This window comes from Theropithecus gelada, chromosome 14 (genome assembly GCF_003255815.1).
Source record: "Theropithecus gelada isolate Dixy chromosome 14, Tgel_1.0, whole genome shotgun sequence".
Taxonomy (NCBI): domain Eukaryota; kingdom Metazoa; phylum Chordata; class Mammalia; order Primates; family Cercopithecidae; genus Theropithecus; species Theropithecus gelada.
In genome coordinates, this window is record NC_037682.1 from 4157421 (window position 1) to 4174142 (window position 16722).

Below are 16722 nucleotides of genomic sequence, written 5' to 3' on the forward strand. Positions count from 1 at the left end.
CAGCCTGGCCAACACAGTAAAACTCCATCTCTACTAAAAATACAAAAATGAGCTGGATGTGGTGGCACACGCCTGTAATCCCAGCTACTCGGGAGGCTGAGGCAGGAGAATCTCTTGAACCCGGGAGGCGGGGGTTGCAGTGAGCTGAGATGGCACCACTGCACTCTGGCCTGAGTGACAGAGCGAGACTCCTTCTCAAAAAAAAAGGTCCCAGAAAGACCACCTTCAGGTTTTTCTCAAGATCAGCTAAAGTCGTTCAGGGTGGCCGCCTCACACAGCACCTTGTCCAGCCAGGGCTCGTTCCACATTGGTTCTTAGAGTTCAGGTCCGTGTCCAGTCCAAGGCCCAGAGCTTGGCCAAGACTGTCCCCTTTGTCACCCAGAACCGTTGGTAGAGTGACCAACCATTCAGGTTTGCCTGTGATGCGGGACTTCCAGTGCTAAAATCAGGACAGCCGGTCCCCCTAACTGTGGGCCACTGCCTGTCCCGAGTCGAGGGGCCCTGTTCTTACCTGGTGGCCCTGACCCGTCAGTCCCGTCAGTCCCGTCAGTCCCGTCTTCCTTGGCCTCGTTCCCATCTTTTTCCCTTTCCCCACCCCCTCACAGCCTCCCTGTCCATATCCATCTGTCTGGGACTCAGCACCCTCAATGGTAGCAGTAGCTGTGCTGCGGGAGGAACCCTCTGGGTGGGCACTAATGAGCTGAGAGGTCCTTCCCTCAAGACCTGTGTCCTAACTAGGACCTGCCAGTGGCACTGGCGTCCCCTCCTATGGGACAGCAGTAGTGAGCATTTGCCTTTGAGGCGACCAGGTGGGATGGAGAGTTGGAGGCAGGCATGCTTCTCCAGACCTCTTTTTGAGGTCCCCTGGGATGAGAGTGGACCATGCGGGTGCCGTTGTTGTGTTCTGTCCCTGCATAGGACCACATGCACTTGGGGGGCAGAAGCATCTTTGCACGGTGAGGGGGTACAGAAGGGAGCCAGTTCATTGCACATTGTTTGTTTATGGAGCAGTTACCCAGGCCCATGCCGGGCACAGGGACATTCAGGTGACGCAGCTGGGGTGCAAAGGCTGGTGCCCTGAGCACACTTGGTCTGAATGTCCTGCGGACGAGGTACAGCCAGGGGAGGGGGCCCGGCCAGAGCTGTCTGCTTCCTGGCTGTGGACTGAGGGCCCAGCGTGGAAGTGGCCTTTACTGAGATAGGGAAACGCTCATTCGGCCAGCCCTGGTGATGCTGGATGGTGGATCACAGGGCTGTGCAACCCAGCCCAGGGCCTTTTGGAGGCTCCAGGAGGTGGCTGAGCCCCTCTGCTTCTTGTTCATCCTTGAAGCTCAGAGCACAGCCCCATGCCTTGTGCGCCTGCCCTACTATTCCTGAAAAGCCAGCTCTTTCCTAGGGCAATGGGCGCTGGCTGTGCGGCACTAACAGGGCACTTTCAGGGAGGCTGCTAGCTCCCAGTATCTGGGGCCCTGGGTGCCCCAGAGCTCTTTCTGGTTGCCATCAGAAGCATAGGTGACAGCGTGCTCTCCCTGCTGTGGAGGGGAAAGCCCTCCCTGCTTCCTCCTGTCTCGGGGGTGGGGCAGCTGCCCATCAGCCCATGCTGAGCAGCCGGTGCTGACCATCCCCCAAGCGGTGCTGACCGTCCCCCAAGCGGTGCTGACCGTCCCCCAAGCGGTGCTGACCGCCAGGGTTCCCTGGCTCTGCCTACCCGCCAGGTGACTTTGGGCAAGTCACTTGTCGGTTCTGTGCCTCTGTTTTCTCCTGTGTAACGTGGGGCTGATGACTTTCGCCCCCTCCCGTGTGTGCTGGGTGGATTAAGTGGCATTCAGCACCCGCTCTGCACTGAGATCCACAGCTGCTCATAGAGAGTCTTCAGTTCTGCAGAAGCGTTGGCCGCTCTTAGGGTCATCTTCAACTTCGTCCTCATCGTGGACAGTTTAGAAAGGCCCCGCTGGCTCCCGTAGGGCAGGGATCAGAGGGCATCAGGTGTTATTGTCCCGGTGGCAGAGGCCTGCTTGGGCTAAGAAGCAGGGGAAGCAGAGATGGCCAGGTAGGAAGAGGGTGACTGTCCTGGGCAGGGAGGTGACTGGCCAGGCCCCGTGTCCCCCTGCTCATGCTCAGCACCCCTCTCGGGCCAGACTTATTTGCCTAAACGCTGACCCAAAGACCCAGAAACCTTGGCCAGGACTGCAGTGGGTGTGGCAGTGTGGTCAGAACCAGCCTCAGGTCACTCCCTCAAATGCAGCCTTGATGGAGTTCAGGGAGGCCTCCCAGCCTCCCCAAGGCCCCCACTGGGACTCCTGCTGGCACCAAGCAACCCAGTGCCTCCTGGCCTGGGCTCAGAGCTGCGGGCAGGGTCTGCTTCCTGCATGGAGGTGCCAACCCTGGTTCGAAGCCGCCCTGAGCCAGTTTGCACAATGGTGAGCACCCCGAGGAGCTCGCCGGGCCCAACCTGGGAACTGGTGTTGCAGTGATGGTGTAACAGGAAGGGGGCTGCAAGGGGTGTGAGGGGGCCGAACTGTGGACGGTCAGTATCTGCTGGGAGGTGAGGGCTCTCAATGGAGACACTGCAGGGTCCCTCGCTGCCCGTCACTGCACAAGCTCCTCCTGGGTGAACCAGAACCTGTGGCAGGGCTGTCCCTCTGAGGCAGAGAGAGGAACATGCCCCACTCTTGTCCCTGCCCCCATCCTCCCCCACGGTCTCTCCTGCCCACCTGTCCCTTGTTCCTCCCCCCTCCTTCTCCTCCTCATTTTCGTGTGTGTGTGTGTGTGTGTTTGTGTGTGTGTGTGTGTGTGTGTGTGTGTGTGTGTGTGTATACGCGCGCGCTCCCGTCCTCCTAGAGGTGCTGGCCCAGGAGGGTGGGAGCCAGTGCACCTGCACAGCTCCTGCTCCCTCAGGTATGAGGCTCAGCCAGCTCCGCATCTGGGGGGCGCCCTCTGGTGGCGCCCACTGGCACTGCTGGGCCACGATCTGAGAACATTCCGGAGACACCCGAGTCGCTGCTCTAGGAGTGCGTGGGGTGGGGGCGTCCCTGTTCCTTCTGGGTCTCTCCCAGCTGCCAAGGGGCTGGTTGGCCTGCCCAGGTTCAGAACAACTCTCGATGTATTTCTACAAAGTGGCAGCCAGTCCCAAGGGCTGCTCTTGCCTCACCCACCAGGGAACGTCCTGGCCACCCTCTCTTTCAAGAATGTTTCTTGGGTGGGGTCAGCTCGGCAGGGAAGACAGACTCGTGCTTTCGAGTTCAGTTGGTGGAGATGAATGCTGCAGCCCTGTCCACACCTCGTCCATTGCACGCATGAAGGACAGTGGCACCCACCTGGCCACACAGGCAGGGGCTGGACCCCTGCAGGACCTGGTGGGGCTCTGGGAAGCCCGTCTTTGGCCTAGTGACCTCTGTTTTCCTGAACTTGGCATGGGAACTGAGGTGCAGCTGCATTCAGGGTTTCAGGTGGATGAAATGGGCAGAGGGGGCATTGGCCATCCCGGGATGCTGCTGGTGAGGGGCCAGCAGAGCAGTTTTGAGTCAGTGCCAGGACTGTGGCTCCTGCTTGCCCTCCTGTGCCCCATCATCCTGACCTAAAAAGTGGGGGTGGCTGGGCCCTGCTGGCAGAGTAGGGGTGAGGTGTGGAGTTGGGAGCTCTCCCAGTGACCCTGACTTTCTCTTTTCTTTTTTTTGAGACAGAGTCTCACTCTGTCGCCCAGGCTGAAGTGCAGTGTCATGATCTTGACTCATTGCAACCTCCACCTCCCAGGTTCAAGTGATTCTCCTGCCTCAGCCTCCCAGGTAGCTGGGCTTACAGGCGTGCTCCACCACGCCCAGCTAAGTTTTGTGTTTTTAGTAGAGATGGGGTTTCACCATGTTGGCCATGCTGGTCTCCAACTCCTGACCTCAGGTGATCCACCCGCCTCAGCCTCCCAAAGTGCTGGGATTACAGGGCTGAGCCACCATGCCTGGCCTGACTTTCACCTGTGCCCAGGATTAGCCTGGCAGGGAGCCGGGGCCAGATGGAGGGGCAGCCAGTGTGCTGTGCCCATCCCTGAAGCAGTCACTGCAGCCAGCAAGGTGAGACGTTGCAAATAATCCTGGGTCCCCATTGTGCATCCTCAGAGATGCTGTCACCAGAACCACAGAGGCAGTGTGAAGCCCTCAGGCCCGCCTGAGACGCGCAGGGCTTGGGTACGGGCTGACTTTCACAGACCTGGGAGGCCAGGGAGGGAGGCAATGTTGACCAGACAGGAGATGACACAGGGTCTGAGCCTTCAACTTTAAAACAACTGTCAGCCCAGCCAACAACATTTAGTAACGTTTGACAGACGCTAAGGGCTTGGGACTTCCTGCTTTTGCTATGCTGCCCTCTGTGCCAGAGACCTGAGCTGACAGCTTTCTCTATTCCCCTACTGCCATCTTCCGTATGAGCCATAACCTGGGAGACACACCCACCTCGAATAGGTCCCAGGCCTGGGTGATTGTGCCTCTTGATACCTCCAACTCTCTCACAACTCTACACATCAGGGGCTCCCCCAGCTCCCCTGGGATGGCCACAGGCACCTCAGTGGAGCTCCCCACCTCCACATTCTTGTCTGCTCCAGTCCAGCCCTGAGGCTGCATCCAGGGTGAGCTGGTGCTCGTTCCCCGGCACCACTGTGCCGTGTGGCATCCATTTCTTCCCGAACATCCCTGCAGAGCCTTTCCCATGGCCTTGGCCTTCTCTCTGCACCACCCAGCTCTCCCCTCTTTTAGCCCTTTGTGGGGAGGCCCTGTGGACTCTAACCTTGACCTCAAGTCCTGGCCCTGAAGCAGTCACTGCAGCCAGCAAGGTGAGACGTTGCAAATAATCCTAAGTCCCCATTGTGCATCCTCAGAGATGCTGTCACCAGAACCACAGAGGCAGAGTGAAGCCCTCAGGCCTGAGATGCACAGGGTTTGGGGACACCCACCTTGAGTAGGTCCCAGGCCTGGATGATTGTGCCTCTTGATACCTCCAACTCTTTCACAACTCTACACATCAGAGGCTCCGCTGGAATGGCCACAGGGGCCCCACAGTGGGGCTCCCCACCTCCACCTTCTGTCTGCTCCAACCCCTCAGATGAGCGGAAATGCATCTGCTGACCTGTGCTTCTGCCCAGTTGACAGTCAGCTCCATGAGGCCTGCATCCGTGTCTACCATTCACGGTGGTCTGCAGACCCACATGGCTGTGGGCTCACAGCCCACCCACAGAGTACTTGCTGGATGAATGAATGAATGTGTAAGTGACTGGTGAATGAATGAATGGAGAAAGGTCAGTATGTCGACCAGTTCCTGTTCACCCAGGCTGGCTGGGAAATGGCCCACTTCACTGATCCAAGTCACCCCACCGAGAAGATTACCAATTTTTTCATTTTAAGAATTCAGTGATTTGGCCCTTATACCAAAACAAGTTGGTTAGAATCCCTTCTGGTTGTTCTTGGCCAGAGCGTAAGGAAAACATGGACAGATTGGGGTGCAGGAACTTCAGACCAGTCCTCACTGTGCAGGCAGGACAGCAGGAGGGACCCCCAGCGTGGCCCGGGTGCCATGTCTCCTGAGTAGGGCAGCCACTCTTCTCCCTGGGCTGCAGAGGCCTGGCTTCTGCTGCTGTCTGTGGCTGCCGTGGGAAGAGTGGGGCCCAGCAGGCAGATGTAGTTCATCAAATGAGACATCACAAGGATAAGACACCTTGCAGCAGGTGAGATCTTGTTCACCTCATTCTGTCACCAGACAGAGCAAGGAACCCTGTATTTCCATACCCAAGTCTGTATTTCCATACCCAAGTCACCATTTATGGAGCCTCCATTTTCTCACCTGTAAAATGGGGACAGAGATTCTCACCGCTGCCTTTATGGGACTCTTTGAGGTTCAAATTAACAATAGGAAGACATGTGAGCATTTGGGTGGAATCGCATGTCACTGCCGGTAATCACTTCCTAGAACCATGTACACCACTGTGGTCTGGAAGAAATAAGGCTTTCCTGTTTTTAGATAAAGGTTTTCTAGGCCATGGGATTGATGGGTTAGAGAACTGATTCCTGCAAAGAGAATCAAGAAACAGAACTTCAGAGCTGGAGCTGTGTTCACTTTGACTTCTCTGTCAAGTGACACACACTGGTGCCAGCTGGAGCAGTGAGGTGAGACAGGCACTTAGTTACCGACTTTGCAGCTGCAGCAGGGCAGTGTGAAGGTGCTGATGTTTGCATAACACCTGGCAGAGCGCATTCTCACAGTTCCTCCTGATCATCCCCTTTTCTGATGGGGAGGTTGAGGCTTTGAGAGGTTAGTTGACTTGTCCAGTGGTGGATAGTAAGTGGTCAGCTGGGCTTCAGGCCAGGTCTTTCTGAACTTTGGGTAGATGAGTGAATAGATGTTCAGAAAAATGATAAGATGGATGGATGAATGAATGGTGGATGGATGGGTAGATGGATGATGGATGGATAGATGATGGATGAATAGATGCGTGAATGGATGGATAGATGGATGGATGAATGAATGGTGGATGGATGGGTAGATGGATGTTGGATGAATGGATGGATGGATGAATAGATAATGGATAGATGAGTGGATGGATGATGGATGGATAGATGATGGATGGATGGGTGGGTGGATGGATGGATGGATGGGTAGATGGATGTATAGATGGATGGATGGTTGATGGATGGGTGGATGGATTGATGATGGATAGTGGGTAGATGAGTGGTGGATGGATGGAAGAATAGGTAGTTGGGCAGATGGAAGGAGCCTGGATGGATAACGGAGAAGAGATGAGTGGATGGATTAACTGATGAAGTTAACTGACTTCTCGAGTAGGGCAGGCTCAGTCTCCCCTGCCAGCTACTGTTGAGGATGCACAGTGGGGCCGTGGGGTTCCTTGCAGAAGCTTCTTGGGTGTGGAAGGCCTGAGAAGACGCACTCCTCGTTTGGTTCCTAAGTTCTGGACTTAAGCAGCTGCTGTGTCAGCCACATAACAGTTGTGAACAGACCCTGTGACTCCTGCTCTGTGGCTCACCCTCTGCCCTGCCCCAGCTACTGTCAGCCCTGTCCATCTGATTTTTGCTCTAGACTTTGACCCACCCTTTCCCCTCGGGAGGAAGCCCACGTGCCTCACCTTGCTCCCCCTGGAGTCCACCTATCCGGGTGCTTGGGGACTGATCCTGGGGCTGGGCTGACCTGACCTGCAGCCACTCCACCTGCTCAAGAGCATCCATGCAGCCCGGGGACACTGGGGCCATATGTGACCCCATCTCTAGGACTAACCTTCAGTCCTGATGGGGCCTAATGCATCCAGCTCCTCCAAGCGCCCATATGACACCCCCAGCCAGGACAGGGGGTTGAGATGATGTCAGCATAGCCCTGTGTTCTGGCTGCTGCCCGTCCAGCCTGGATGATGGTCAATGCAGAGACAGTGACTGCCCTCGGAGCTGCAGTGGGGCTGAGAACTGAGCTTTTCATCTGCATTTTCTCCTGTATGCTCCCAGCAACCACAGGGGGTGGGGATTCCCCCCACCCTCTACCACCTATTTTACAAATAAGAAAATTAAGGCTCAGAGAGGTAAAGTGACTCACTGAAGGTCACACAACTGGGGCAGATCAGCCTGGGAGTAACGGGAGGTTCAGGCCGTCCACAGAGCCCATGATGGTCACTGGCCTTGCTGGCTTCATCATTCGGGGCAGATGTGGGCAGGTGCATTAAGGGAAGTTCAAGGAGAGGAGGAATTCTGACCCTGGGGTGCTGTATTCTCCCGGAGTCCCCTTGGTTGCCGGGATTCTCCTCCCCACATCCCTGCTGGCCTGGGAGCCAGAGAGGAAACAGCTGTGAGATGCTCAGTGCCTGCAGTGCAGGCTCCCATCCCTTCCAGCTCTGGGTCCTGCGCCAGTCCAGCCCTGAGTCAGGCTGAGCTGAATGAATGCGTCTGAGTGCTGGTGCACGTGCAGACGGCTGGGAAGGCTGGCAGGGAAGCCTCTCAGATGGGGACCTGGCCCAGCACTGCTGTTGCGTTTCTCAGCTCCCCTTGCAGAGCAGGAAGTGCCCAGTGTCCTTTCCCTCTGCTCCCTGGTGGCTCACTGAGCTATGCCTTTGGACAAAAGGAGGCCACCAAACTTGGCTTTTGCAGGAGTTCCTACTCCTGGGGTGTTTGGGGATAAATGATGTCCATCGATGGGGAACGGTGGTCCTTTGGAATTCTCCTGGCTGTGCACATCGATGCACTGCTGTGCCACACCGTGCCCGGTGGGCTCCATCTTGTGCCCAGGCTGTGTGGCAGTGACAGCACACCTGTGCCCCTAGGAGTCTGTGACTGCCACATTTGTGGCTGTGACTTGGGGGAGGAATGGCATCCTAGGGACAGGGGACAGGGAAGTCCTAGCTGCCTGCAGCCTCCCCCATCTCTCAATGTCCTCAGAGCCCAGGTAAGCATCCAAGATGCCCACCTGTTCCAGAAGAGGCCACTGTCCTGCCCTGTCTCGGCTCCCCATGGTTTCAGGACAAATCTGAGATTTGGAGTCAGGCAGACAGACTGAGCATTGAGGCCCAGTCTACTCCCTACAGAGTCATCAGAGTACATGGAGCCCTGGCTCCTCAAACACACTGACATGGGTAAGGTCCCTGTGACCAGATCTCACCATCCTAATGCTGAGAGAAGGAGTAAGAAGCAGAACTAAATACAGCCCCGTTGCCCTTTTGTAATTTTATACAAGCACAGAGCAAACTCTAAGGCAATTATCAGGGACACATGTGTCGGGTGATTACAGTAGTGAAGGCACATGATGAGGGGGAGGCTCACATTAAGTGCCAAAAGAGGCTAGTCACATCCGCTTCTAGAACTTCCCTACAAGCCCTTTTTGCATGGGTCCCTGTGTGCATGGGTCCTTCCTCCCTGTCCTCATAGAAAGGTCAATGCTGCCTCCATCGCCTCAGAGGCCACAGCACCTAAAGTTTGGGAAGGGAACCATGGTCAGAGACCACTCGCTTCCCTTGGCCAGCGCCCTATTGGAGGGTGCCAGCTGCAGGTGGACACTTCCCCTGTCTTTCTGAGCATGTGCCTGGGAGGGCTGTCCTGAAATCCTGGCCAGCTTCTTCCTGTGGATGCATTTGTTTCTAAGGACTCCCGTCCTGGCCACTGTGCAGGTGCATCTCAGAGTACTTTGTACAGCATGTCCTGTCGCTGGGCCCTGTTAAGGTGTGTCTCACTGTCGGGTGTAGAAGTCAGGTTGAAAACATAGCTCTGTGCAAAATCAGTGACAGACAGCAAGAACGGATATTCGTTCCTCTTGTGTGTTTCACTGGGGACACTGGGAACCGCACTGAGAGAACCGAGGTCATGAGCGATTTTGATGGAAGGTCCTGGGTGCTTCCTCGCCCGGTGTGACTGACGCTCACAGGGAGGTGGATAAAATGTCGGACACCCAGGGCCTTCCTGGATCTCTTTCTCCCCCTGAGTCTCTTTGGGTTTTTTTGTTTGTTTTTGTTTTTTTGAGACAGGATCTCACTCTGTCACCCAGGCTGGAGTGCAGTGGTGCAGTCATGGCTCACTGCAGCCTCGACCTCCTGGCCACAAGTGATTCTCCGGCCTGAGCCTCCCAAGTATCGAGAACCACAAATGCAATGCACACCACCATACCTGGCCAATTTTTTGTTTGTTTGTTTGTTTGTTTTGTTTTGTAGAAATGAGGTTTTGTCATGTTACCCAGGCTAGTCTTTTTAAAAATAGTGGCAAAATAGGCCAGGTGTGGTGGCTCACGCCTGTAACTTCAGCACTTTGGGAGGCCGAGGTGGGCAGATCATTTGAGGCCAGAAGTTTGAGACCAGGCTGGCCAACATGGTGAAACCCCGTCTGTACTAAAAGTACAAAAATTAGCGGGGCATGGTGGTGGGCGCCTGTAGTCCCAGCTACTCGGGAGGCTGAGGCAGGAGAATCGTTTGAACCCGGGAGGCGGAGATTGCAGTGAACCGAGATCATGCCATTGCACTCCACCCTGGGTGACAGAGCAAGACTTTGTCTCAAAAAAAATTAAAAAATGAAGTAAAATAGTGGCAAAATATATGTAACATGTAATTTACCACCTTAGAACCATTTTGAAGTGCACAGTCCAGTGGCATTCAGTGGAATACATTTGAGTGCTGTGCAGCCATCACCACCATCCATCTCCAGAACCTTCTCATCTTGTGAAACCAAAACTGTGTCCCCATTGAACCCTCACTCCCCATTCTCTCCACCAGCCCCTGGCACCCCCCATTCTACTTTCTGTGTCCATGAATCTGACGGCTCTCGGGCCCTCGCATGGCTGGGATCACACAGTCTGTGTTCTGTTGTGTCTGGCATATCTCACTGAGCAGTGTCTCCAAGGTTCACCCGTGGTGTAGCCTGTGTCAGAGTTTACTTCCTTTTTTCTTTTTTGGAGACAGAGTCTCACTCTGTCACCCAGGCTGGAGTGCAATGGTGCGATCTCGGCTCACTGCAACCTCTGCCTCCTGGGTTCAAGCGATTCTCCTGCCTCAGCCTCTCCGGTAGCTGGGATTACTGGTGCCCACCACATTGAGCTAGTTTTTGAATTTTTAGTAAAGACGAGGTTTCACCATGTTGGCCGTGCTGGTCCCGAACTCCCGAACTCCCGAACTCCGCCCACCTTGGCCTCTCAAAGTGCTGGGATTACAGGTGTGAGCCACCACGCCCGGCCCAGAGTTTACTTCCTGATGGAGGCTAAACGGCGTTCCATTGTGTGTTTGGACCACCCTGTGTCTCTCCATTATTCTGTGGAGGGACCCTTGGGCTGCTGTGAACGGTGCCACTGTGAACGCGGGTGTGCACATGTCTCCCCGAGTGGCTGCTGTCTATCCGTGCGGGGCAGACCCACGAGTGGGACTGCTGGATCTGCCTGAATCTCTGACCACAGTGCTGCCCCAGCCTGTTCCCGTCTTCCTCACTGTCTGGTGTCAGGAGTTCTCACGTGGCCTGCCGAGGCGCCGTGTGTGTTGAATGGCGTGGCTGTGGTTCTTGGAGGGTAGCTTGTGACCTCGTGACTCTGCTGTCTCTCTCTCTGCCCCTCTTGCCTGGTCCAGGTCGCCTTTTGCTGCTGGTGCCAACAAGGACTCACTCTCGGCCTTCGAGTACCCGGGGCCCAAGCGGAAGCTCTACAGTGCCGTGCCCGGGAGGTTCTTCGTCGCCGTCAAGCCATACCAACCCCAAGTCGACGGCGAGATCCCCCTTCACCGTGGCGACAGGGTCAAAGGTCAGTGTCTGCTAGTTGTCCTCTGTTCCTGGAGTGAGGTCAGGCTGGGGCTCTTCAGCCAGCCTGCTGTGGGGACGATGTCCAAGGCACTGCTTCTCCGTGGAAAGTACAGACCCCTGGAAGGACAGGAATGGGGGACAGAGTGACGGTCCCAGATCCTTTCCCTCACTCTCCAGGAAGCTGCTGCGGCATCCTCAGTGCTGGGTCTCAGGGATTGATGAGGACACGCCCATCGGGAATGAGATTCCACTTGAGAAGTGCAGTGGGGGAGCCAGATGAGGGCGCTGAAGAGCAGAACTCCTTTCCATCTGGAATCCCCTAAGTCTGAAGTGTCGGGGGTGGGCCCTGGCATGGGTCAGCTTTGGGGTCTCCAGGTAGATGGTCCGGTGTGACCTGAGGCCTGGGGCCTGCAGTGTTCAAAGGAAGGAAGTCTACCAGCTTGGAAGGAAAGATTCTCAAAGTAGAATCCTGGGAACCAGCGTTGAGAAGCCTCTGGGGGGGGCCATTGTCAACACCGGGTCAAGGGGTTAGACGTTGTTCCTGGGGTACTGGGGAGCCAGCGATAGTTTCTGCCTAGGGGAAATCAGGTGTGTGAGGCACTGCAGGAAGATAAAAGTAGGGTTGGAGGGAAGTTGGCAGTGGTGGCATCTAAGGCAAGCAGCAGAAGCAACATGGCAGGTGTGGGCTGCAGGGGTTGTGTGGGGTGGTAGGGAACTCACTGGGTGGAGCAAGAAAGGCCCAGCACACGTGGCCAGCACACCCAGGCCCTGCGGTTGGAGGGCGGGCTTCCAGAAGATGCGTGGCACGGGTGGAAGGTGTGGCCCTTAGGGGTCAGTAGACCCGGTTCAAATCCCGCCTTCCTCAGCTGGCTGCCGCCTGGCCCCCAGCAGATAATTGACTCGGTTCCTTTCTCTGAGCTGCACACTGATCAGGTCAGCTTGACCTGGGTTACTGGAACATTCTAATGACGGCAGAGTCCCGCCCTCATGCCTGATGGCCGGTGTTCCTGCTGCACACATATTTCATCATTTGATAGCATCAAACAAGTCCCTGGAGCTCTATTCATTTTTTTCAGTTATTTTTCTTTACATTAGATCATTTCTATTGGTTATTGTTTAAGTTCACTTACTGTTTCCTTTGAAATGTCCCTTTAGCTGTTAAGTCCATCTTTTGAGTTTTATAATTTCAGAAATTATGTTTGCTAGCTTTTCCAGGTATCTATTTTTATTGTTGCCTTTTATTTGCCAAGACCTCCTATTACTCTGTTGAGATTTTTTGTTCATTAGAAACTTGTTTTTTTGTTTTGCTTTTACAACATTGTAGATTGGTAATTGTCACTTTGAAATCCCTCACACTTACCCCATCAACTTGGCTGTCTCTCTGAGGACCAGTGCTGAGAGCCACCTTCCCTCCTCCCCACTGAGGCCAGCCCTGAGATGTCGGGTGATAGGGATGTCAAGGTCCCGCAGGTGGGGAGCAAGAGGGGCCATCTGTGCAGGGATCAACGCCAATGCTGGCCTTGTTAGCAACCCCTTTCTAAGAAGTGAGAGCCGAGGTTCCTAGTTAGAGAATGTTTTCTGACCAGTCTGTACACTCAGGGCCACCCCCTAGGCCCAAGTGGGAGCCAAGGAGGTTCACTGTCCCTCCAGAGCAGGAAGGGATACATGGTCCTCCTGTCCAGGCCTGTCCCCATTGTAGAAAGGAGAAGCCTGGGTCTCAGGGGTTGGAGGGTGGGAGCTGCTCCTCTGTGAGTCCTGCTTGGAGCTCACTGATGCCCAGGGAGGAGGCTGGGGTGTGGCTGGCAGTTCCTGTAGGGCAGCCAGGTTAGTCCTGGACTTGCAAAGGGGCAGAGAGGCCTGTAAAGATGAACCTGGAGCCTGGGGCTGGGCATCTGTGGACTCACTCAGGCATACCGACCCATGCTGCAGGAGGGGCAGAGCTGCAGACAGGCTCCCATGCTGTGAACTTGGCATGCATCCCCAGTCCCCTAGACATAGAGCAGAGGCCCATGGGAGTGGGCACTGAACAGCTGAGAGTTCCTCGGAAGGGACCCTGAGTTTGCAGCATGGATGAGCAGGAGGTCAAGGGAGAGGGGGAGCCAGCGATGAGCCCCTCAGTGGGCCCGAGTCTCCCACAGGCCAGCAGTGGCAGGCAGACTTGAGGACCCAGGACTCGCAGGGGTCGTGGGACATGGCAGGCGAATCCACATCTCACACCTTGATTCCCAGCAGCTCTGGTGGCCTTCAACTGTCCAACTCCCTGGGTTCGATAGAATGATCCAACAAAGGAAAGAAGGGAGGTCACGTGACTCCTGTCCAGGCCCCAGGACTGGGCCTCCTTGGTCTCTCTGTCCCTCCCCAGCACACTGGAGCCCAGCAGCACCTCCTCAAACACGACCAGACGGGAACCCGCCCCTCGCAGGAGTGCGGGGCGTGTGGGGAGCTGGGCCTGTCTCCCAGGGAGAACAGAAATGACGGAGCTTGGTTCCAAAACTCACACTTCAAAGGATCGATGGCAAAGGACTGCTGTTCTGAAAAGAGATTCGAGTGGGCCGCGCAGGCCATTTGCACACAATTGGCGCAGAGCCCCTTCCTGCTGCCAGCGGCGCCGCTCTTCCTTCCTGCCGAGCTGTCGGTGCCTCCTGCCCTTCACGGGGTGGCCCGCGCATCCTTGCTGCCTGCATGGCAGTGCTTAGAGGCGGGCGGGTCGAGCTGATCCACTGCCTGCAGAGCCCAGGCCCTTTGGAGGAATTCTGTCCCCTTGACATCAAGGGAACAACCATTGTGGGCAGGAAACCCAGCTGCCTGGCTGGCAGGGGCAGGTCTGGGAGGGTTTCCAGAGAAACCAAACTCATTTTTTGCAGTGGAAGTCGGGCCCGGGCAGCAGGCAGGCAGGGTGGCTGTGACAGGTCCCAGGGTGGCCCTGGGGTCCTGCTGATAACATTGCTACTCCTGGCTCTTTCAGAAGGCTAATTTACATCTCCTCCATGCAGTCCCATTTGGGAAGGGGTGGACGTTCCCAGTAGACAGTTGGATATCATGTACCTGGGAAAACATACCCAGCATTTTTCTCCTAAAATAAGGGGTGCCCAAGAATAGGTATGTACAGGTTCTGATTCCCCCACTGACCCTCCTTTTTTTTTCTTTCTTTTCTTTTTTTTAATTCAAGGGCTCTTCTTTGTCCTTCACTGTGCCTGGCACATTCTTCCCTCCACCCCTGATAGTTCTTTATGCGAAATCTGGCATCAGGCCCCTGAGCCAGAGGCCTGTCCAAGCTGTGTACCCTGAGACAGAGCCCTGTCCAAGCTGTGTACCTGGGTGCAGTGTCTCAGCCTCTCTTACCAAAGTGCCTGCATCTGAGACATGAGGGGAGTTTGTTAAATGTGCAGATCTCCTGACCATCCATCCCTACATCTGTAGAATTGTGTCTCCAAGGACACAGCCTAGGAATCTGAATAGCTAACAAGCTCCTCAGGTGATTTTGCAGCTTTCCTGACTGTGACGGATTGTAGACCCTCTGCAGGCAGGACTATGTTTTCTTCTTGTTTCCCAAGCATGTGACACAGTGCTTGGAATGGGACAGATGATGGATGGATGAAATGGCTGGATGGGTGGGTGGGTGGGTGGATGGATGAGCAGGCGTGCAGGCAGATGGACGATGGGCAGGCATGCAGGCAGATGGACAGATGGATGGACGGATGGATGGAGTGGCAGATGGATAGGCAGATGGGTGGGTGGATAGGCAGATGAATTGATGAATGGGTGGACAGGTGGATAGATGAATGGGTAGATGGATAGATGGATGGGTGGATGGGTGGATGGGAAGATGGATGAATCGGTGGGTGGGTGGGTGGATGGATGGATGAATGGATAGATCAATGGAAGGGTAGATGGGAAGATGGATGAATGTGTGGATGGATGGATGGATGGATGGATGGATAGATAGATGGATAGATGGGTAGATAGATGAATGGGTAGATGGATAGATGAATGGTTGGATAGGTAGATGGATGGATGGATGGATAGATAAATGGTTGGATGGGTAGATTGGAAGATGGATGAATGGGTAGATGGATAGATGGATGGATGGGTAGATGGATAGATGGATGGATGGGTAGATGGATGAATGGGTGGATGGGTAGGTGGGAAGATGGATGAATGGGTGGGTGGATGGATGGATTCATGGATGGATAGATGGATAGATGGATGGATGGGTGGATGGGCAGATGGAAAGATGGATGAATGGGTGGATGGGCAGATGGAAAGATGGATGAATGGATAGATGGATGGATAGGCTGATGGATAGATGGGTGGATGAGTAGATGGGAAGATAGATGAATGGGTGAGTGGATGGATGGATGGATGGGTGGGTGAGTAGATGTGAAGTTAGGTGAATGGGTAGATGGATGGATGGATGGGTAGATGGGAAGATGGATGAATGGGTAAATGGATGGATGGATGGGTGGATGGTTGGATGGGTAAATGGATGGATGGGTGGAAATGTGGTTGAGTTTGATAGGTGGATGGATGGGTAGATGGATGGATGGGTGGGTGGGTAGATGGGAAATTGGATGAATGGGTAGATAGATAGATGGATGGATGGGTAGATGGATGGATGGGTGGATGGGTAAATGGGAAGATAGATGAATGGGTGGGTGGATGGGCAGATGGATGGATGGATGGATGGATGGATGGATGGATGGATGGATGGATGGGTAAATGGATGGATGGGTGGAAATGTGGTTGAGTTTGATGGGTGGATGGGTAATGGATGGAGGGGTAGATGGATGGATGGGTAGGTGGGAGGATGAATGGATGGATGGATGGATGGGTGGGTGGGTGGATGGATGGATGGATGGATGGATGGATGGATACATGGTTGAGTTTGGTAGGTGGATGAATGAATGGATAGATGGGTAGTTGGATAGGTGGTGAGTGAATGAGTGCATGGCAGCATGAAAGAATGACAGAGCTTTCTAAACAGCAGTGTGTGTTTTGTCCCATACTCTCACCTCCATGCTTCCATCCTGGTTTTCCTCTGCTCAGAAAGCAGCTATCCCTGTGTTTTCCCGTCAGCTCCTCCTCCAGGATTCGGCTGCCATGTCCCTTCCTCTGGGAGTGTCCCCGCTCCCACCTGCCATGCTCCATCTCTACTTTTTGGCTCAGGCCACATAGGCCTCTGATGCAGAGTGTAGCACAATGAGCGTGGTCATTTTAGGGGTTCATTTAACAGATGCACAATGAACCCCTGAGGGTTCCTGGCCATAGGTGAGGCCTAGGGAAACAATGATGATTGACCCTGCTTGCTGGAAGCCCCCATTCTGGCAAGCAAAAAACAAAACCCACGACATCGCATTGCCAATGCTGGGGGGTGGGGGCATGGGGGACGCCCACGTTTTTGCTCTGTGATATTAGGTGGTGGACAGTGAGGCCATCCTCCTCTTCTGAAGCTCCTCCAGGTGTCTGCCCCAACTCCTGCATC

The 16722-nt window shown here is 54.9% G+C and overlaps 1 protein-coding gene across 2 annotated transcripts in view; it reads left to right on the forward strand.

The window, feature by feature from the left end:
- Nucleotides 1-16722, forward strand: part of SHANK2 (SH3 and multiple ankyrin repeat domains 2) — a 638889-nt gene that overhangs the window by 286974 nt on the left and 335193 nt on the right. For both annotated transcript variants that reach the window (XM_025357432.1, XM_025357433.1), the window contains one exon: nucleotides 11072-11241. In XM_025357432.1, coding sequence (XP_025213217.1) covers nucleotides 11072-11241 — 170 coding nt within the window. The remainder of the gene's footprint in view (nucleotides 1-11071; nucleotides 11242-16722) is intronic.